General features: G+C 38.0%; 6 protein-coding genes and 2 non-coding genes across 9 annotated transcripts; 4 read left to right on the forward strand and 4 right to left on the reverse strand.

Moving 5' to 3' along the window:
- The first annotated feature begins 813 nt into the window (after positions 1-813).
- On the forward strand, positions 814-4,178 carry LOC106360218 (serine carboxypeptidase-like 31). The gene is made up of 9 exons (XM_013799803.3): positions 814-1,264; positions 1,658-1,765; positions 1,862-1,957; positions 2,076-2,168; positions 2,258-2,349; positions 2,526-2,822; positions 2,974-3,107; positions 3,201-3,296; positions 3,680-4,178. Exons 1-9 carry the CDS (start codon positions 970-972, stop codon positions 3,930-3,932), a joined length of 1,464 nt encoding a protein of 487 aa, XP_013655257.1. The 5' UTR covers positions 814-969; the 3' UTR covers positions 3,933-4,178.
- Positions 4,179-4,335: 157 nt separating this feature from the next.
- LOC106360338 lies at positions 4,336-7,154 on the forward strand. The gene is made up of 3 exons (XM_013799921.3): positions 4,336-5,176; positions 5,274-5,902; positions 6,408-7,154. Exons 1-3 carry the CDS (start codon positions 5,045-5,047, stop codon positions 6,856-6,858), a joined length of 1,212 nt encoding a protein of 403 aa, XP_013655375.2. The 5' UTR covers positions 4,336-5,044; the 3' UTR covers positions 6,859-7,154.
- TRNAR-UCG lies at positions 7,103-7,176 on the forward strand. Its single transcript has one exon. It is a non-coding gene; the product is annotated as a tRNA-Arg (tRNA).
- Positions 7,177-7,326: 150 nt separating this feature from the next.
- LOC106362436 lies at positions 7,327-9,963 on the reverse strand. Of its 2 annotated transcripts, none has more exons than XM_013802333.3 (4): positions 9,304-9,961; positions 8,128-8,251; positions 7,655-8,043; positions 7,327-7,530 (listed from the first exon to the last, which is right to left on the reverse strand). In XM_013802333.3, exons 1-3 carry the CDS (start codon positions 9,760-9,762, stop codon positions 7,664-7,666), a joined length of 963 nt encoding a protein of 320 aa, XP_013657787.2. In that variant the 5' UTR covers positions 9,763-9,961; the 3' UTR covers positions 7,327-7,530; positions 7,655-7,663. The 2 variants fall into 2 exon arrangements, with proteins under 2 accessions (XP_013657787.2, XP_048594214.1); XM_048738257.1 differs by having other exon boundaries at positions 7,388-7,536; positions 7,661-8,043; positions 9,304-9,963.
- Positions 9,964-9,972: 9 nt separating this feature from the next.
- Positions 9,973-10,057, reverse strand: TRNAM-CAU. The gene is given in 2 exon segments: positions 9,973-10,008; positions 10,020-10,057. It is a non-coding gene; the product is annotated as a tRNA-Met (tRNA).
- Positions 10,058-10,263: 206 nt separating this feature from the next.
- Positions 10,264-10,947, reverse strand: LOC106362437 (ferredoxin-1, chloroplastic). The gene has a single exon (XM_013802334.3). It carries the CDS (start codon positions 10,853-10,855, stop codon positions 10,409-10,411), a length of 447 nt encoding a protein of 148 aa, XP_013657788.2. The 5' UTR covers positions 10,856-10,947; the 3' UTR covers positions 10,264-10,408.
- A 507-nt stretch (positions 10,948-11,454) lies between these two features.
- On the reverse strand, positions 11,455-15,380 carry LOC106362435 (transmembrane 9 superfamily member 1). Its single transcript, XM_013802332.3, has 12 exons — positions 15,128-15,380; positions 14,686-14,878; positions 14,494-14,598; positions 14,174-14,191; positions 13,983-14,080; positions 13,749-13,901; positions 13,428-13,562; positions 13,120-13,286; positions 12,874-12,968; positions 12,429-12,802; positions 11,925-12,198; positions 11,455-11,838 (listed from the first exon to the last, which is right to left on the reverse strand). Exons 1-12 carry the CDS (start codon positions 15,203-15,205, stop codon positions 11,771-11,773), a joined length of 1,758 nt encoding a protein of 585 aa, XP_013657786.2. The 5' UTR covers positions 15,206-15,380; the 3' UTR covers positions 11,455-11,770.
- A 612-nt stretch (positions 15,381-15,992) lies between these two features.
- On the forward strand, positions 15,993-18,516 carry LOC106362434 (serine/threonine-protein kinase SRK2A). The gene is made up of 9 exons (XM_013802331.3): positions 15,993-16,437; positions 16,568-16,642; positions 16,711-16,812; positions 17,005-17,058; positions 17,131-17,223; positions 17,349-17,441; positions 17,609-17,713; positions 17,806-17,904; positions 17,992-18,516. The coding sequence occupies exons 1-9, from the start codon at positions 16,318-16,320 to the stop codon at positions 18,313-18,315; spliced, it is 1,065 nt and encodes a 354-aa protein (XP_013657785.1). The 5' UTR covers positions 15,993-16,317; the 3' UTR covers positions 18,316-18,516.
- The last annotated feature ends 481 nt before the right edge of the window (positions 18,517-18,997 follow it).

Here is an 18,997-nt window from a genome sequence, read left to right on the forward strand (position 1 = left end):
CTCCTTTTTAATGAAATAAATCATCCCTTTTTTTTGGAATATCCGCATCGTATGTAACCTAGGAGTCTATGACGTTAGCAATAGTTGTGAGAAGTTATTCGTTGAGTTCAGTGCATAAAATTTGACTATGATATAGTGGTTCATAAAGATTTTACGTTGAGATCTTATTCATATGTATAGGTTTTTTGTTGTATTCGTATAAATAGTTCCTTTGAACTTATTATATTCAGTAATTGATGCAAAATGTTACATATTGGAGTACTTAGTAACAATCTGTTTTGGCCAGCAATTAGTAAATTAAACTTAATTAAGTCAATTTCATTAAATTTGAATGTTTAATAATACTAATCTATGTGTAAATATGATTGAGTTTAAATTAGTTTTCGGTAAGCAGGTTTGATATTGCGAAATCTATATATTCAGTTTGAGTTGTGAGTTTTGAATCGTACGTGTTCAAGTTTGATGCTGGCTTTAGTGTTTCATCTTGCTAAGGGTAGCATTCCAACTTCCTCATGTATATATTTCATCACTAGTAGTTGCGCAGCTATGCTTTTTCTGGGATCGATTAATCCTCTTAATTTCTTAGGTAAAATGGGATTAGATATATATAATATATTATGGATTGGTTAAATTTATATTACTTTTGGTCATGACGTGGTTCAAACCCATCAAAGAGAAAGTGCTTCATCCACTCTATTTAAGTCAAGTATACGAATTCTCTCGAATTTGTCTCTTTAAATCTTAGTTTATAAGATGGAATTATTCGACCAACTGAACAAATTAAAGCCACCAATAGCCACATAGGACTATTCTTCCATATCCACTTAACTAAGCTTTTAATATAAAAATAAATTCAAAAGCAAACAAAAAATCTCTCGATCTTAGCTTATAAATAGACATCCAAGTGTTGAGATCTTTCTATCATCTTAGTACAATTCCTTGATCTTCTTCACAACGTACACCTCTCAAATGGATTATCACACCAAGAACATGTTAATTTCTTTGTGTTTTACCACTCTTTTAATATTACTCCCGGTAGTTACATGTACTAGACAACACAGGTCTAATAGCCCGAAACAAAGGAGCTTGTTGGCCAACGAGCAAGATCTCGTGACAAATTTGCCTGGGCAGCCTCATGTGAGTTTCAAACATTATGCTGGTTACGTCCCTGTTGACGAATCCAACGGAAGAGCTATGTTTTATTGGTTCTTTGAGGCCATGGACCTTCCCAAGGAGAAACCTCTAGTTCTCTGGCTTAATGGAGGTAATCCAATCTTTTGAATTGTTCATGCATGTATCAAAAACTGTTATATATTCTCATATACTCAAATCTTAATTGATGAACTTTGAAAAGTACACTTATAACACGATTCGACATAATTTTATGAATTACATAATTTACCGTTTATTGATTTACGTTTGGCCATTCTGCCATTCTTCCACTCCAACGTCAAAAATAAATTATTAAAATTGTTATTGAACTAGATTTCTTTGTAAGCATTATTTGCATGCTTAATTCACTTTCTACGATTTTTTTATGCCATTTAATCATAGCTCTTATGATTAAATTACCTAGTGTTACAATTTCTTATATTTTTGATGTCTCACGGGAGAACACAATATTTAGAATTTGATCAGTTGTATACTGTGTATATAGGTCCAGGTTGTTCTTCTGTGGGATATGGGGCAACACAAGAAATCGGTCCTTTTCTCGTGGACACCAAAGAAAACGGACTTACTTTTAATCCATACGCATGGAATAAAGGTAAATACCTTTTGTTTTTTTTTTCGTATAATTTTCTTATCTATACGTAAATGAAAATGAATAAAATAATGAAAAAGGTTGATTTTGCTGATGCAGAGGCAAACATGCTGTTTTTAGAATCTCCCGTCGGTGTTGGCTTTTCGTATTCAAACACAACTAGCGATTATCAAAAACTTGACGATGACTTTACAGGCAGGTCCCAATAATATTATAATAACTATATATAAGTATATAACCTATAGTTTCTATCCTTATAAGAATAATACAAATAATATATGCTTCATTCTCTCTTCTTTTATTCTACGATCAGCAAGAGACGCATTCACTTTTCTTTGCAACTGGTTCGAGAAGTTCCCAGAACACAAAGGAAATACGTTCTACATCGCAGGCGAAAGCTACGCAGGTTAACTAACAAACCATCTTAATTTTCGCGCTAATATCTTTAAATCTAATTTCTTTTAATATTTTTGGTGAACGTATTTATATTTGTAGGAAAATACGTACCGGAGCTAGCAGAGGTCGTGTACGATAACAATAAGAAGAACAGTAGTTCATCACTTCACATCAACCTTAAGGGTATTTTGGTACGTTTAAATCTCTTAATGATACTAGTGTCTCTACCCTAAAAAAGATTGCTTGTGTTTAAAACCAAAAATGTATAATACGATAAATTTTGCATGGTGAGGTTAGTTACGTCCTATACGTTATAACAGCCTAACAATAAGACCCATCTAATCCGTCCTTTTTTTCTGCGGTGTAGCTAGGGAATCCTGAGACATCAGATGCAGAGGATTGGAGAGGTTGGGTGGATTACGCATGGAGTCACGCGGTTATATCTGATGAGACGCATAGGATCATAACCAGGACTTGCAATTTCAGCAGCGACAATACTTGGAGCGACGACGAGTGCTCTGAAGCCGTAGCAGAAGTTCAGAAGCAGTACGACGAGATCGACATCTATAGCCTCTATACATCGGTTTGCATAGGAGACTCTGCACGGTCCTCTTACTTGGATTCCGCACAATTTAAAACAAATGCTCACATCAGCTCCAAGAGGGTACGTGTATATATAATATAATACATTTACTAATTATTTTATGATCGTTAAAGTTTATTAAAAGGCTATAATATGTCTTTCAAAAAGTTTTCTTTTCTGTTACAAAAAAAGGTTTTCTTTTAACAAATTTTTTTTTTGTTTGAATGCTTAGGTGCCGCCAAGGCGCTTGGGTGGATATGACCCATGCTTAGACGATTACGCGAGCACATTTTACAATAGAGCAGATGTTCAGAAGGCTCTTCATGCCAGTGATGGAGTTAATCTTAAGAACTGGAAGATTTGCAAGTACTCAGCACATTCTTATGTGTTAAATTGTTTTATTTCTTGTAATAATATATGATGGAACTTGTCTAAATATTGTATATCCTGAGATTGCAGCATGGAGATCTTCCATAATTGGACTTATTTAAAGCCCTCGGTTTTGCCTATATACGAGAAACTCATCGCCGGGGGATTAAGAATTTGGGTTTACAGGTAAAATGATTCCATGAGCACTAATTAAATAATTGTTATTTAGTGGTCATCGTCTTATTCGTCATGATTTTTTAAAATGACCCATTATTTCTTTAGTTAGGTCACATCATTAGTTTGAGTTTATAATTAGAATCTCAAGGTCAAAGAAACAAAATACACCCATGATTAATTTCACCTTGAAAACTATTTTTTTTATAACAAAATATAGTTGACTTTCAACACAATTAAAACTTGAGAAAAGGTATAGTCTGATCAGTGAAAGTAAGAAATTAGAGTATTAACTTTGGTTGCTTGTTACAAAAGTAACCGATATACACGTAGGTTATTATCCACATATAAAGAGTATTCTACTAAACCGTTGGTTTGATTCTGTGATGGCTCAGTGGTGACACAGACGGAAGAGTTCCAGTACTGGCGACTAGGTACAGCTTAAGCGCACTAGAATTACCCATCAAGACAGCTTGGAGGCCATGGTACCATGAAAAACAGGTAAGTGGGTGGCTTCAGGAATATGAAGGTCTAACGTTTGCTACGTTCAGAGGAGCTGGACATGCGGTGCCTTCCTTCAAACCAAGCAGCTCCCTCGCCTTTTTCTCGGCCTTTCTCACAGGAATTCCTCCGCCACCGTCTCGGTAGAGAGGCAAATTAAAGATTTACAAAATCTTAATGAGTCTAAGTTTTCAGAAAGTTTGAAAGGTTTTGGGTTTTGTTACGTTGACTTGTCAGACACGGTATAAGGGAAAGAGAGAAATTGTATACTTTATATGTGATGATCATAATGATCAAAGAAAAAAAACACTAAGATTGTGTAATCACAAAAATAACTGTTTGGGATACAACCAGATTAAGATTGTAATGATAAAGGGAAGAAGACCTTCAACACTTTATTATGTTCAAATGAAATAAATAGATATTTAGAAAATAATTTTTAAGAGTGCAATATCATTTTATTCAAATGAAGCCGTAGTACTCCTAAGTCCTAACACTTTTCTGCACAGAAAAAAAAAAGTAATTAGATCAACCGAATATTTTAAAACAGCTAATGTTCGAAAAAGACTTTACAGTTTATACTGTCACGGCTGCAAAATGTCTATTGCCTGGAATACTCCATCTATAAAGAAGACAGCATATGAATATGCGATTCGTTTTTTCACAAGAACATGCGGTCGTAAGAAAAAGAGTAACTTTTATGCGGTTTTGGCCATCACAAAGGCACTACTACCAAGTTTAACACAGTTTGGAATTTCTATTATTACTTCTAAGAAATTTCAACTTAAATTTAGTTTTTTTTAACAGCTTTCATCTGAAAATGTTATCTTATATTTTGTGCAACACCACTTTTTAAATCACTTTAGAAACCGTAAGTTTTTGCTATATCGAACGATCACTGGCACCGTTGGTGACTCAAAATCAAAGCCATAGGCAATATATACACAGATGATACATGATGTGAATCATATAACAATGCAAAACACAAAGTCAACTAAAGTCTAAAGATAAATCAAATTTTTAATGGTTCCAGAAGTTTTAATTAAATCAAATGGCATATGTCTAGTTATAGTTTCATTCCTTGGATATATTTCAATATGAAAAAAAAAAAAAAAACAGAAATGTACTAATAAAAGCGGGAACCCAAACAACTCGGTTCTTCGTGTCTGCATGGTAATCTAATCCCTGCGTACGAAAAGTTGTCCTAATCTCTCTCTCTTCTTTCTCTTTACCGATCATCTTCATCTTCTTCTCTCGCAATGGCGACTCCAAGATCACCGGCGACAGATTTCTTCGGAATCTCAAAGACAGCATGCAAAGCATACAAGTCCCTCGTCACCAAATTGCACCCTCTCTCTTCTCATCGCAAATCCGACTCCAACGCCGATTCCGTACCTTCTTTTTCTTTATCATCCTCTCTCTCTCACACCATAAGCCACATTCTTTATCTTATCATCGTTTCATTAAATCGTTTTGTTACATTATCAGGCAAACCATCTGGAGGAGAAATTCGCGGAGGAGGATGACCTGATCGCTGCTAGAAAAGGTCTACGGTTACAAAGCATGGACGATAGCTCCGTCTTCAAACGCCGTTCTTCTTCTCTGCGATCAAACTCCACCAGCAGCCGCCGCAGCCACACGCCGCAAGCTCGTCCGACCTACCTCTCCTACTCCTCCTCCTCTTCCAACCGCCGATCTTTTTTCTCAAGAAGCACCAGCCGCGGTCACAAATCGCGCCCCGTCTCGAACAACGCGAGCCCCATGACGTCGTCACCGAGCCCGACAGGGAAAGATCAGACGTTAGCTGATTTGTTCGGGGACGTGGAAGGACTCACCTCTCCTCCTCCTCCGGCTACGATTACGAAGAGCCGTAGCAAGAGAGATAAAGAGAACAGCGGCTCTGCAACGTTTAGGAAGAGCAAGAGCACGAGGGATACGGCTGGTTCGATGGGGAGGAGCATAAGCAGGAGGAGCTCAACGCCGATTGTTTTCTCTCAGTCCACGCCGCCGAAGAAGCCGCCGGCTGTGGAGAAAATGCTTGAGTGTACGTTGGAAGAACTCTGCCATGGGGGAGTCAAGAACATCAAGATCACTAGAGACGTCATCACCGATGAAGGGTTTGTCTCTCTCTTCTTGATCTCATTTTCTTTAAGGGAATTTGAATTTAGGGCTAGGTTTGGTTTAACCTAACTTGTTCGCGAATTAAACTCGAAGAAAACAAAAAAAAATAGCAAAAATGCTATTGAGAGAAAAATCCATTTTAAAATTTGATTATTGATTATATGACTGAATAAATTTATAATTTTATGATCTGTATTTTTATACTTAGTTTAATGTGTTCGCGAATTAAACCCGAAAAAAGCTAAAGAAAGTAGAAAATTTTGATTGTAAAATATCCGTTTCAAAATTTATTTATTGGTTGTGTGAAAAATAAATTATATAACCTTTTTTGGTAGGAAATAAATTATATAACCTTAAACCTCGTTTTATATTTCTCAAAAAGCTTATATCCGCCTAAGATACATTTTAGTGTTTTTTTTACAAGTGCACTCACTATGGTTTAAGTGTTTGGTCCCTTGTTTTTGTCAAAGGAATGCTTCATTATGTTATGTTATGAAACAGATTGATTATGAAACAAGAAGAGACGTTAAGAGTAAACATCAAACCAGGATGGAAGAAAGGGACCAAGATCACATTCGAAGGAGTAGGGAACGAGAAACCTGGCTACCTCCCGGAAGACATCATATTCGTTGTTGAAGAGAAGAGACACTCTCTGTTCAAAAGCCGTGGAGATGACTTAGAGATTGCGGTCGAGATCCCTCTCCTAAAGGCTTTAACGGGGTGTAATCTCTCTGTGCCGTTGTTGAGTGGTGAGTCAATGTCAATATCTGTAGGAGAAGTGATCTTTCATGGATTCGAGAAGGCGATCAAAGGTCAAGGTTTGCCAAATGGTAAAGAAGATGGTAGACGTGGGGATTTGATAATAACTTTCTTAGTGAGTTTCCCTAGAGAGTTGAGCGAAGAGCACAGATCAATGGCCTATGAGGTCTTAAAAGATTGTTCTTGGGCATAATTGTTGGTGATTATGGTGTCCCTTCCATTCACTTCATGTCTTTGTGTGTATTCTTGTTTGTATATAAGATTCACAAGTTGAGGCTTTAAAGTTGTGACTTGTTGACACTAGGCTGATTTTATCTTGCTGTGGATGATACCAATTGTTCTTTTAGTTTATTTCAAGCTTGTGAAGTATGAATTGCATGATTGGTTACCAAAATAAGGGTTATTTATATTAAACAATAACCAACAAAATATTCAACGACCGCATAGCGCAGTGGATTAGCGCGTCTGACTTCGGATCAGAAGGTCGTGGGTTCGACTCCCACTGTGGTCGCAATTGCTTTTTTATTTTAGAGATATTTCCTTTTTGAGCTTTCAAGGAAATTTGAAGCTATCTCATTGCTTTCAACAAAAACAGTAACTCAAACGAACACTAATCCCTTCTCTATTGAGCTTTTTGAAAGATAAAACAAAATCAGGTAAAGATTCATGAAACATGAACAAGGTTGATTGATAAGCTCTGTTTGTAGCTTTGGATCTCAATATATTTAGTATTCACTACTAAAACAGTAGTGTTTCTTCATCTCATATCTATAAAAAGAACAATGTTATTATTCATTAGGTGCTTATAAAGAAAACAAAGATGTCCTTGTGCCAGAAACTCCAACATAACCTTTTATTTGCAGTTAAAGAAAACAAAGATGTCCTTGCACCTTCTTGCTTTGTTATGGGCTAGCCTTTGGGTCTAAACCTTCATTTGTTTCAGTTTTTAAGTTCTAATATATTCAGTTGTTCAAAAAAAAAAAAAAAAAAAAGAACGGTCACATAAGTTTCAGCATCTTCAGCCTTGCTTCATGCTCTGCATCCAGCTTCGGGGGAGTGTAACAGCCATGAAGATCCTCCACAATGTACTCCTTCGTGAGCTCTCTCTTAGTGAGAATATGGTAATGCCTCTGCCATATCCTTTGAATAGCCATAGTCGCAGCGAGAAAGCCATACGCTAAACCCAGAATGGCGAAGACGACAACAAATACAATAACGAGAGCGAAACAAGCTTCCATCGATGCAGGGAAACAGTCCAAGATCCCCCATCCGTAACAGCAGTTTTGACACCCGTCCATCCTCGGGTCATTACCGTTGAGAGAAGAGCAATGCAGGATGAGTCCGAGAAAGCCAATCAGTACAAAGAAGGTTACAACACCTAAAGATTCATGATACACCAAATGTTTTAAAAGCGTGTCTAGCTGTAATTAGTTATCAAAGGAGATGAAAAGTTTGGGATTACCGATGCAGTAGTAGAAGGGGATGGGATGTTTGGACAGTATACGATCCCAATCATCGTTGAAAGAGTTGCGAAACTCTCCGTCTTTATCCATTACGTATGCAAATCCAGCCATCACGGCAATAACCTATAATGTCAAAATGTTTCAGAGTGGTTTCTCTTTGGTGTCATCTAAGACAAGCTATATGGAAAACAGGCTTCAACAATGGCAAGTCAAGAAAATCAAAACCAATCAATCACAGGGAGAAGCTGATTGTCATCAAGTCTCATTGTCAAGATTCGAACTAGATTCACTTTGTTATGAGAAGAGACAAATGATAATCAAGATCTCTTATTACATGTAGGTGTAACAATAACCTATAATGCAAAACGTTTCAGGAATTTATCTCTTTGGTAATCTTAGACTAGCTTTATGGAAAACAGGCTTAAAACAATAGCAAGTCAAGAAATCAAAACCAATCACAGTGAGAAGAATGAACAATCTGATTGTCATCAGGTCAAGATTCGAATTAAGATTCACTTAGTTACCAAGACAACAGTTATGACAAGAGACAAATGATCATCAAGATCTCTTCTCACATACTTTATCAACCTCAAGAAGAAACTGCAGTTATAAAAAGAACCATGGAGGAAACAAAAACCAATCACAATGAGAAGAACGAACAATCTGATTGTGATCAAGTTCCATTGTCAACAGGTCAAGATTCGAACTAGATTCACTTTGTTGTTATGACACGAGACAAACGATAGTAATAACCTATAATGTCAAAACGTTTCAGGAATTTATCTCTTTGGTAATCTCAGACAAGCTTTATGGAGAACAGGCTTAAAACAATAGCAAGTCAAGAAACCAAAACCAACCAATCACAGGGCGAAGAATGAACAATCTGATTGTCAAAAAGGTCAAGATTCGAATCTAAATTCACTTAGTTACCCAGACAACAGTTATGACAAGAGACAAAATGATCATCAAGATCTCTTATTACATTCACCCTCAAGAAACTGCAGTTATAATAAGAACCATGGAAGAAACCCAAAACCAAACACAGAGTTCCATCGTCAAGATTCACTTTTTTATGATCATAAACATCTCTTATTACATTACCTTCTCACATCCTCAAGAAAATGCAGTTACTAACAAAAAAAAAAAACTAAGAAGCAAAGCAGAGAGAGACTCACAGTCTGCACAGCTACGAACACCAAAAGCACATCCCTAGCAACAAAGAGCCTAAACTTAGCTTTCCTCCGCCACGTGTTATTATCCTCAAAAGGCTCAACACGGAGATGAAACTGAGCTTTGCACGTTGTACAATGCGAAAAGGCGAACCCTTCCTTAACCGACCGCCAATGATCGAGACACGAGCGATGCACGAACTGCTGAGTGCCTTTGCACATACACGGCGATATCAATTCGTCGCCTAGCAAATCGGAATCGTTCTCTAGACAGATACGGCAGCAAGGAGCCGAAGCGGAGCCGCCGCTCTCTAGATCATCTTCTTCTTCTTCGGCGTCTATCTCGTGATCGACGGTGGACGCGGAGGAGGAGGAAGAAGAAGATGGAGAGGGTCCTAGCAAGGGAGCGGAATCGCTTAGCTTTTGTGAATCCGGTGGCTGTAATTGTACTTCGCCTTGCGTCATTTGAACCTTAATTTACAGAGAAAGGTGTGAGATTGAAATCAATTGGTGAGATCAGAGGGAGAGAAGGATTCGAACTTGGGGGAAATGAATCGAATTAGGGTTTCTCAAGTCTGGATTTTGATCGTGAAGATTACAGAAGTGGAAAGAGCCAAAAAAAAAAAACTGTAAAAGGAAAAAGTCAACAATGCGACCGAGAAGAAAAAAAAAATATGGGGTGAGAGAGGCTCGAACTCTCGACCTCAGGATTACTCAGTAGCTATGAGACCTACGCGCTAGCCAACTGCGCCACCACCCCATCTGATTATTTGATTGTTTAACAATTGTATTGTGTTCTTACTAACCATTTGGACTTAACTATTAGATTACACTAATTAAAAAAAATTCATCAGCTTTTGACCCAAAAAAAAAATAATAAAAAATTCATCAGCAAATTATCTTAGTTTTTTCATAGGATATGATATTTTTACACTAATTGACATTGGATGTAAACAAAACAACCAAAAAAAAAAAAGGATCAGTTGATCTTATACAAAAGGTTAAGCCAAATTAGCAATGTAACAAAGAGAGATAAAGATGACTTGTAGATCACGCTTCTTCTCATTTTATTATATTCTATTAAATGATGCCTAAGGATGGTTTAGAATTTTTAAACAATGGCTTCTTCTTTGTGGGTTTCGATGACGACATCAGAAGTTGGGTAAGCGACACAGGTAAGGACATACCCCTCGCTCATCTGGTCATCGTCTAAGAAGCTCTGGTCCGTCTGGTCAATGAAGCCAGAGACGACTTTCCCTGCGCAGCTTGAGCAAGATCCTGCGCGGCATGAGTAAGGCAAATCGATACCTGCTTCCTCCGCGGCGTCGAGGACGTAGACGTCGTCTTCGCACTCCACTTCTTGCTCACCTTCTGGTGTGATGAACTTGACCTTGTAGGTAGCCATGCATGTGACGCGGCCGCCGCGTGCGGTGGAGGATCTGAGGCCGAAGAGGGATTGTGTGTTGGCCACAGGGAGAGATCTGAGGCTGAGTGGTGTCTGTTGGCGGCGGAGGAAGGAGGTGTTCACGATGGCGCTGGAGAAAGCGGTGGAAGCCATGCTTGAAAGAAAGATAGTGACGTCTCTTCTTTTGCTAGTTTGTTAGAGTGTGTGGCTGTGTAGAAATGGCGTAAAAGGCGTGAGGTAGAGAGGATTATAAAGAGGTGAGCTTTGGAGACATTATCTGCCACGTGGCGTACGATGAGTGGGTTCTTGTGTTACATTAGAGCATTATTTTGTTGGTGAGAGCTTATATGTGGTTGGACTTGAGACAAGTCACTATAAGAATATGGGACTTGCAGATGGTTCTGGACTTTGGGTTCTTTTCTTTTTGGTCGAAGGTCCACTTGTTCAGACTGAACCTATGCATGTGGTCCTGGACTTGTTTGGGTTCTTCTTTTCTTTTTGATGACAGGTCCCACCAAGTTTTCAAAGTGAGCCTATGCATGTACCTTTCGTTGTGTTAAGTATTCAAATCACACGGGGTTTACTGACATTCAATAAAGTCACACTGAAACAAAATTAATCTTAACTCCATGCACGATATCCAACATTTCCCACCACATGACCACGATGGACTCTTTAAACTCTGGTAATAAAATTATCATCTCTACACGACCACCACAGTTTCTTGGATGTATACTTATTCTCGGATAGAATAAAAAGGTAGCAAGCTATCAATTACAAACAAAAACTTGGTTATATCCAATTGTTCCTAAATGACATTCAATGATCTAACTGACGTGAAGTGAACTAAACAAAGGTAGTAATAGTATATTACATCCACTCAATTCTAATCTAAAGAGAACAGTGCACTTACCAAAAAGGGAGACAATAAAAGGGCAAAAATCCCAGATCGAACAATATATATATGCTCAAACTTCATCCCTCTCCACTGCGTTTATATAATATATAACCCCCCATCAGAGACTTTCTTCTGAACTGGATGTGCTTTCCTCTTTTTCGATCATTCGTCTAGTCGCATTTGATGTTTCTGTATATCCTCCTTACAAACAGATTTGATCCTAAGAATCCAACAGCTCCTGCAATTTTTCAGAGGAAGATATTTTTAGTCAAAATGGTAACACCAATCCCTGATTTTGAAAGAGAGTGGGGAGAGCGATCTCACCGCAAAGGATTCCAAGGCCAAGACAGAACATCATGGTGTATCCAAAGTAGAAGCTTGTCTGGAAGAATCCAGACATCTTGGTCTTTACGTAGTAGTAATAGATGGAGTATAAGTAGACATAGACAGCCGTTGACGCAGCAGAGAAAAACGAAGTCCATTGCCAGTGATAGTTCTCTGCGTTCAGCAGGAAATAAGTTCCCACTATTGTCACACAGACCGTCACTATCACCAGAATCACGAAAACTAGCAGCATGAATCCATACACATAGTACACCTGTCAATCCCAAAACAAAATATCAGGAATAGTCACTCAAATTTACAACATACTTATGATAAGCCAAGACACATTGAGTCTACTTGAAGAAATTCAGTTGCTCAAACTTCAGATATAGGTCTAATATAACTAGCCTAGATATCTCACTAATAAAGTTTCTTTGGTTTGTTCAATCTGTAATAAAATTAGCAGTCTTATAGCTCTGTTCTTATCAATGCAACTATTTTTACCTTGTAATTCCAGAAGGATGTGAAGACAAAGTACATCTCGATGAAGATGCTTCCAAACGGTAGCAAACCTCCCATCAGAGAGACAACCGATGGAGTTAAGTACCATTTCTTCTCAGGGATTGGGCGTGGAATGGTCTTTACACGGCATGGATTGTTTGGGGCACCACTCCAGTTTCTTCCAACGACTGTCCCGAGGAGGGCTAAGGGGAAGGAAATGAAGCCCCATATTACGAACATAACCACCATTGTCCCGAAAGGAATAGCCGCAAGGGATCCATAGAATATGGCAATTGTGTTTAGGAGAAAGCCGATTCCGAAGCACAAAAAGGGGAAGAGAGAAGCCGTGAGGACCATGCACTTGATCCAATGTTTACCTGAACAAATTACGCATTAAAAATAAAAGGGGAAAATAACACTGGAAAGATCCGCCAAGAGTAAGTCATACCCCCGCTTCTTGAGTACATTCCACCACTCACATAACCAGATACAAAGGATGTCAGAGCATAGCAAACTATGAAAGTTGTGACGATGGCTCCTCTCCTAAAATAATCAGAATACGAAGTTAGCAAAATCCAGCAAACAAGCTGAGGTCTATTGCCAAATGTACAAACATACCAAAATAACTACAAAAAATAGAGGGGAACAACAACGAAAAGTTGGTGGCAAGTGAGAAGAAGAGTGTAACACATACCCAACATATAGCGTCCCAACGATGGCCATTAATATGACAAGAAGAACAAGCAGCGCCAACTGTGCACCTGTGCCAACAACAGCTGAGAGAAGAACTAGACTCCATGGTGGTCTGAACACATCCCCATGCACAAGTTTCCAACCGGATTCTTCATTTACATCCCGTTCCTGTGATCATCAATACGATTGTCACTAATGGTTATACAGCCTCAAAAATAAAGAAATAAATTTAGGAGAAACTGCCACGAGAGTAGTAATATCAAAAACAATTGCGCAGCTATGACACATAAAAGTTTGAGGAAACATCACCAAGCTCTCGAGATCATCATCTTCACGAGCATACTTCGCATAATCATTTCTGAGGGTCCTCATCAATATCATTGAGACCAAACCAGTGAGAAAAATAACCATCATGAACGAGTTAAAGATGGAGAACCAATGGATCTGCGAAACGAAGTAAACTCTTATAAGGATTATAAAGCTTGAACAAATATCTTGAAGAAATGAATTGTAGATATAAATTGTGAAACAAGCAGGAAAGGAGACATTAAGTATGGCATATTATTTCAAACTGTGAACCAGTCATAATCAAAGACAGAGCAGAAGGGTATATAACAAGGTAAAAGTTACCTGGTGCTCAAAGAACGGATAATCCAGATATACATCAAAACGTCGGGCAAATGTGACATCAGTTGGAATCCATTGCACAGAATACGTCAGATCCACTGTCCTCCCTGCTTCCAGTGGCGTTGGGTTGTCTTGAGTGAGATTAACATGAATGATCTATAAAAATAATTAAATAAGATCACGGCCTGTAGTCACATGATATCCATATTATTGCTTAATGGCATAGCGACAACCGACCTGGTCTTTATTGTATTTGACAATAATGCTCTTATGTGTGTAGAGTACATGTTTGCCGTTTTCACTATTTTTGTCAAGAGGCAGCTCACCCACGAAGCCTACAATGGCAATGAGACAGTATTAACACTATCAGAAACTAAAACATGAACTGATTAATTCTGGATAGTACAAGTAATTACAAAAGTTCATACCCCACAAAGGCAGATCGTCTGAAGTTAGAACCAGCCCATGAAAGTCCACGCAAATCAGATGCCACAAAAAAAAGGGTTGTGAGAAATAAGGTTAACGATTCAAAGAAGTCACCTTTCCAGGTCTATTACAGCTTCTAACGATGTATATGATACTGGGAAGGCAGTGAGGATAGATATAGGGATCATTCAGATTTGCATGATTAAAAAAGAATCAAAAGCAAACAGAAAACCGCAACATCTTTTTTTTCTAAAGAAAATAAGTCTTTGTTGTTTTGTGAGCAACATCAGCAGTATGAGCAAAAAAAAACTGTGAAACATACCCATAAAGAACTCAAACCAGTAGCTAGATTCGATGGCATCTTTGAAGTGATTCACCTTAGCTTCATCGAGTTCAAGGTGACAGATAACATTTCTGTCAACATTTTCTGTGGAAAAAAAAAACACAGAAAAAGGTATTGTAATTAGAGCACAGGTGAGATAAAAGATCGTAAAGCATCAGAGTTAAGACATACTCAGGAACTTTATCGGTATCTCGCTGTCAATCAGCTCATTTCCGCCGAGAACTTCACCGAGACCACCCCATTTGTGAACATCGTTTTGAGAGGGGCGGCAGAACGGGAGGCTGTAGTAGTTGTATGTTTCTTGTGGGTTGTTATATGGGCCGACTTTGTTCACCCACAGGGTAACCTGCTCATCCGCTTGATACTTCAAAACAAAAAAAAAAAAAAGAAGCAAAAGCATTGACTTAGTATAACTGAGAAAAAGTGTATAAATGAGTTTCTCTGATTATATGGATCATTACAGTCTGTATAGCATTTCACTAGCAATAACGCATGAATCATATAACCAATTGAAGAAAGTTCAATCACTAACACCCTACGAATCACGAGATCAAACATGTACAGTACTGATTCGAGCTGTACTGATTCAAGCACTAGAGATTTGACTCTTAACCTTGTGATCTGAATCGGAGGCGAGAGCAGTTGCGAGAAGAGAAACGAGAAGAACGAGTATGGCGGAGGAAGACGGCATTGCAAAATCCGGCGGAGGATCGGATCTGAGAAAGACGGAGACGGTGGTTGAAATGCGTTAGACTCGATGATCTGATTCAAATTGGTGTATACTGCATCGTGGCAGTACAGTGTCGGCTCTCTCGTTTCTCGGCAGCGAGAGAGCACAGCACAGTACTGTTTGTTCGGCAGAGATCATCAGTGTATCGTTTTGGAGATATTGGGCCTATAGGCCTGAAATTACGTATTAGTATCAGTCTATTGGGCCTAAAGCTTGAAATCAAAGTATAGAGGCCCATACTATCTTTATAGGTATACGTACACAAATGCAATGAAATCATGACATGTTTTCATTTGAAAAATCGTCCTAACGACAAACAGACAAATTTATTTATGAAAAATTCAAAAGTTGTCGTTTTCAAATATCGAGAGAGAAGAAAGGCAAAAGGAACGTGAGCTGTGTGAGCTGAGGCGACAAGCCACAAAAACAAAATAACAAACTGATTCTATTCACACCTTTACTCTTATGCACCTTCCCTGCTAACCATGGAATGTCACTCTTTACCACTAAACTGCAGTTATATCCTTGATCTTACATAGTAAAGTCATTAAGAATCAAATCCACAGTAGTTTATCATCTGCTTCAGTTCATTACCCTTTGTCTACTACTAGTACTATTAGATTAGAGTAATGCAATTAGGAAACGTAGTCATCGTGTTTCCGTACAATGTACAAGGGAAACAAGTGGGGGCCCACTACATTAAAAACGAATAATAGTCCTATCAATTAATTAATTTAATTTTTATTCTTCATTCTCACTATCTTATTATCACCGAGCCAAAAAAAAAAAGAATTCCAACAAAAAGGCGATTCTTCGCTTTGCCTTCAAAATCTCTCAAAACCAAATCTCAATCACCTTCCATCGTCGTCATCTCTTTCCTTTTTTTTTTAATTCTCACTTTCTCTGCGAATCGGGAGATCTCGAATGATTTTCTTGTCGCTGTTTTAGGATTTCACTTTGAATTGTCGTGGCTATTTTAGCTCGTAGGGATTGAACCGAAGCTCAATTATAACGAGAATTAGGAGATTTTTGTTTGTTTGTTTGTTTGTTTGGAATTAGGGTTGTGGATTAAGATGGACAAGTACGAGCTGGTGAAGGACATAGGCGCGGGGAATTTCGGAGTGGCGAGGCTCATGAAGGTTAAAAACTCCAAGGAGCTTGTTGCCATGAAGTACATCGAGCGTGGTCCCAAGGTCCTCCTTCTCTAGCCTACTACATATTTAGCTCACTGTAGTGCTAGTTATCTTAGAGAGTTGTATCATTTTCATAGGAAGATTGTTGATTGATTGAGCATTTGGCTTTGTTGTTTTTTTTGGGGTGCAGATCGATGAGAACGTGGCGAGAGAGATCATAAATCACAGATCACTTCGCCATCCTAACATCATCCGCTTTAAAGAGGTTAAGTCAATTTCCACATAGTGAAAACGATATCTACTGAAGTTGATGATTTACTTAATTAATTATAGGTTGTGTTGACTCCGACTCATCTTGCTATTGCCATGGAGTATGCTGCTGGTGGTGAACTTTTCGAGCGTATTTGCAGTGCTGGAAGATTCAGTGAAGATGAGGTTTGGCTTTTGCAAATTATGGCAGTCTTTTGCTTACTAGGATTAGTTCTTTCAGAGTTCTGTATAGATTAGGAAGAAGGAAAGGAGAGCAAACATGTGAATCTTTGTATTTTTGTTATCATCACGTATCAAACATTTGGGGCATACAGTCTAATAATCCCTTTTCTAACTTTTTGTTTTTTTTTTTTTCAGGCGAGATACTTCTTCCAGCAGCTTATATCAGGTGTTAGCTATTGCCATGCTATGGTAAGGCAAATAGATGTTTGAGATCCGTTTGTTTATCAATCCGGTGGTCACCTTGTGTTTGTTTTGTTGCAGCAAATATGCCATAGAGATCTGAAGCTCGAGAATACACTCCTTGATGGAAGTCCTGCTCCACGTCTCAAAATCTGTGATTTTGGTTATTCCAAGGTCTGCCACTATATTAAACTTTCAACTTCTCTGCAATTGTATATGAGATCCTATTCTGTTCTTCCCCGTTGTCGTAAAAGCACTTTCAAGTGATTTGTTTTTTTTTCTTCTTCTTCTTGTTGTAGTCCTCTCTGCTGCACTCCAGGCCCAAATCAACAGTTGGAACTCCAGCATATATTGCACCTGAAGTCCTTTCTCGCAGAGAATACGATGGCAAGGTAACCATCTAAGTCTTGCTAAATCAGGCATCATGCTCAATGCAATGAACTTTATATAAACCAATGCATTTCTATAGAACTGTAATCTTCTCTACTTTTTTTTTTCTTTGTGGACATTAACTCTCTGGAAGTCGCTAAGAGCTGTAATTCTTTTCTTCTTCTTTCAGATGGCTGATGTATGGTCCTGTGGTGTAACTCTTTATGTCATGCTGGTTGGAGCCTACCCATTCGAAGACCAGGAAGATCCCAAAAACTTCAGGAAAACAATACAAGTAGGTTTTATCCTTTTGAGCCATGTGTATGCATATCTCGCGCTAAGTAGGCTGCATCCTATATTCATCAATGTGTGATCTTGTTCATACAGAAAATCATGGCTGTTCAGTACAAGATCCCGGACTACGTCCACATCTCACAGGATTGCAAACATCTCCTTTCCCGTATATTTGTGGCCAACTCACTCCAGGTATACATCAATCAAATGAGATAAATGTTTCCATAAGATTAGTTTCGTTTAACAATAACATTCGAGCTACATTGTTGTTTTTGGCAGAGGATAACCATTGCAGAAATCAAGAAACACCCATGGTTCATGAAGAACTTGCCAAGGGAACTCACAGAGACAGCTCAAGCTGCGTATTTCAGAAAAGAGAATCCGACCTTCTCACTCCAAACCACAGAAGAGATCATGAAGATAGTGGATGACGCCAAAACGCCCCCGCCTGTTTCCAGGTCCATTGGAGGTTTTGGCTGGGGAGATGAAGAAGGGAAAGAGGAAGAAGAGGTGGATGAAGAGGAGGTGGTGGAGGACGAGGAAGATGAGTATGATAAGACTGTAAAGCAAGTACACGCTAGTGGAGAAGTGAAAATCACTTGATTTTTCTTTTGTGTCAAGAAGAAAAAGTAATCGTTGGTTTGTTGGAACTAAAAGTCTCAGTTTTTGTGTTTGCCTTGCTACTTTGTGATGAGAGTCCTTGCTAGTTGCTACTGTGACTTCGTAATAATTTTTTGTAAATTATCATTTTTGACTTTTTAGGACAATTTGTCTATTTAATTTATACTCCCTCCGGTTTTTTTATTTAAGTCATTTTAGAGAAATTTTTATGTTTCAAAAACTATAACGTTTTCGGTTTATTATGTAAAATTTATTAACACTTAATGTTATATGACCAATAATAATATACATTTTATTTTATTATTGGTTGATTTATGGTTAGATAAATAATTGATGATTTTTTTGTTTAGAAAATAAAAAAAATTATTGATTTTTTAATCTATGTGCATAATTTTAAAAAGATTTATATTAAAAAAAACGGAAGGAGTACATTTTTGTAAATTAGTTTTTATTTGTTCCTTCCTAATCTGATTTCACCGTAGTTATTTGTTTCCGAAAGTGAAAAAATTAAATATACGAATTGAAAACAATATTCAAAATTCAAAAATAATTTTGGGTTTTGTTTAAATCCTGTTAAATCCTGGGCTTGGTCCATTGTTTGTTTATGTCTTCTGGCCCGTTTCGTGGGTTTTGTTTAAATCCTGTTATGTTTGGGCTTCGGCCC

Source organism: Brassica napus, chromosome A8 (assembly GCF_020379485.1).
Source record: "Brassica napus cultivar Da-Ae chromosome A8, Da-Ae, whole genome shotgun sequence".
NCBI classification, from domain to species: Eukaryota; Viridiplantae; Streptophyta; class Magnoliopsida; order Brassicales; family Brassicaceae; genus Brassica; species Brassica napus.

Excerpts from the sequence above, each read along its gene's own strand:
- LOC106360218 (XM_013799803.3), top strand. The coding sequence starts at position 970 with ATGGATTATCACACCAAGAACATGTTAATTTCTTTGTGTTTTACCACT. Across the intron at positions 1,265-1,657 it reads AGTTCTCTGGCTTAATGGAG|GTCCAGGTTGTTCTTCTGTG; the intron begins GTAATCCAATCT and ends CTGTGTATATAG. Across the intron at positions 2,823-2,973 it reads CTCACATCAGCTCCAAGAGG|GTGCCGCCAAGGCGCTTGGG; the intron begins GTACGTGTATAT and ends TTGAATGCTTAG.
- LOC106360338 (XM_013799921.3), top strand. The coding sequence starts at position 5,045 with ATGGCGACTCCAAGATCACCGGCGACAGATTTCTTCGGAATCTCAAAG. Across the intron at positions 5,177-5,273 it reads CCGACTCCAACGCCGATTCC|GCAAACCATCTGGAGGAGAA; the intron begins GTACCTTCTTTT and ends TTACATTATCAG. Across the intron at positions 5,903-6,407 it reads GACGTCATCACCGATGAAGG|ATTGATTATGAAACAAGAAG; the intron begins GTTTGTCTCTCT and ends GTTATGAAACAG.
- LOC106362436 (XM_013802333.3), bottom strand. The coding sequence starts at position 9,762 with ATGACGCAAGGCGAAGTACAATTACAGCCACCGGATTCACAAAAGCTA. Across the intron at positions 8,252-9,303 it reads TGTTCGTAGCTGTGCAGACT|GTTATTGCCGTGATGGCTGG; the intron begins GTGAGTCTCTCT and ends TTGACATTATAG. Across the intron at positions 8,044-8,127 it reads CCCCTTCTACTACTGCATCG|GTGTTGTAACCTTCTTTGTA; the intron begins GTAATCCCAAAC and ends ATGAATCTTTAG.
- LOC106362437 (XM_013802334.3), bottom strand. The coding sequence starts at position 10,855 with ATGGCTTCCACCGCTTTCTCCAGCGCCATCGTGAACACCTCCTTCCTC.
- LOC106362435 (XM_013802332.3), bottom strand. The coding sequence starts at position 15,205 with ATGCCGTCTTCCTCCGCCATACTCGTTCTTCTCGTTTCTCTTCTCGCA. Across the intron at positions 12,803-12,873 it reads AATGTACTCAAGAAGCGGGG|GTAAACATTGGATCAAGTGC; the intron begins GTATGACTTACT and ends TAATTTGTTCAG. Across the intron at positions 12,199-12,428 it reads CATCCTTCTGGAATTACAAG|GTGTACTATGTGTATGGATT; the intron begins GTAAAAATAGTT and ends TGGGATTGACAG.
- LOC106362434 (XM_013802331.3), top strand. The coding sequence starts at position 16,318 with ATGGACAAGTACGAGCTGGTGAAGGACATAGGCGCGGGGAATTTCGGA. Across the intron at positions 17,224-17,348 it reads GTGATTTTGGTTATTCCAAG|TCCTCTCTGCTGCACTCCAG; the intron begins GTCTGCCACTAT and ends TTCTTGTTGTAG. Across the intron at positions 17,442-17,608 it reads GCAGAGAATACGATGGCAAG|ATGGCTGATGTATGGTCCTG; the intron begins GTAACCATCTAA and ends TTCTTCTTTCAG.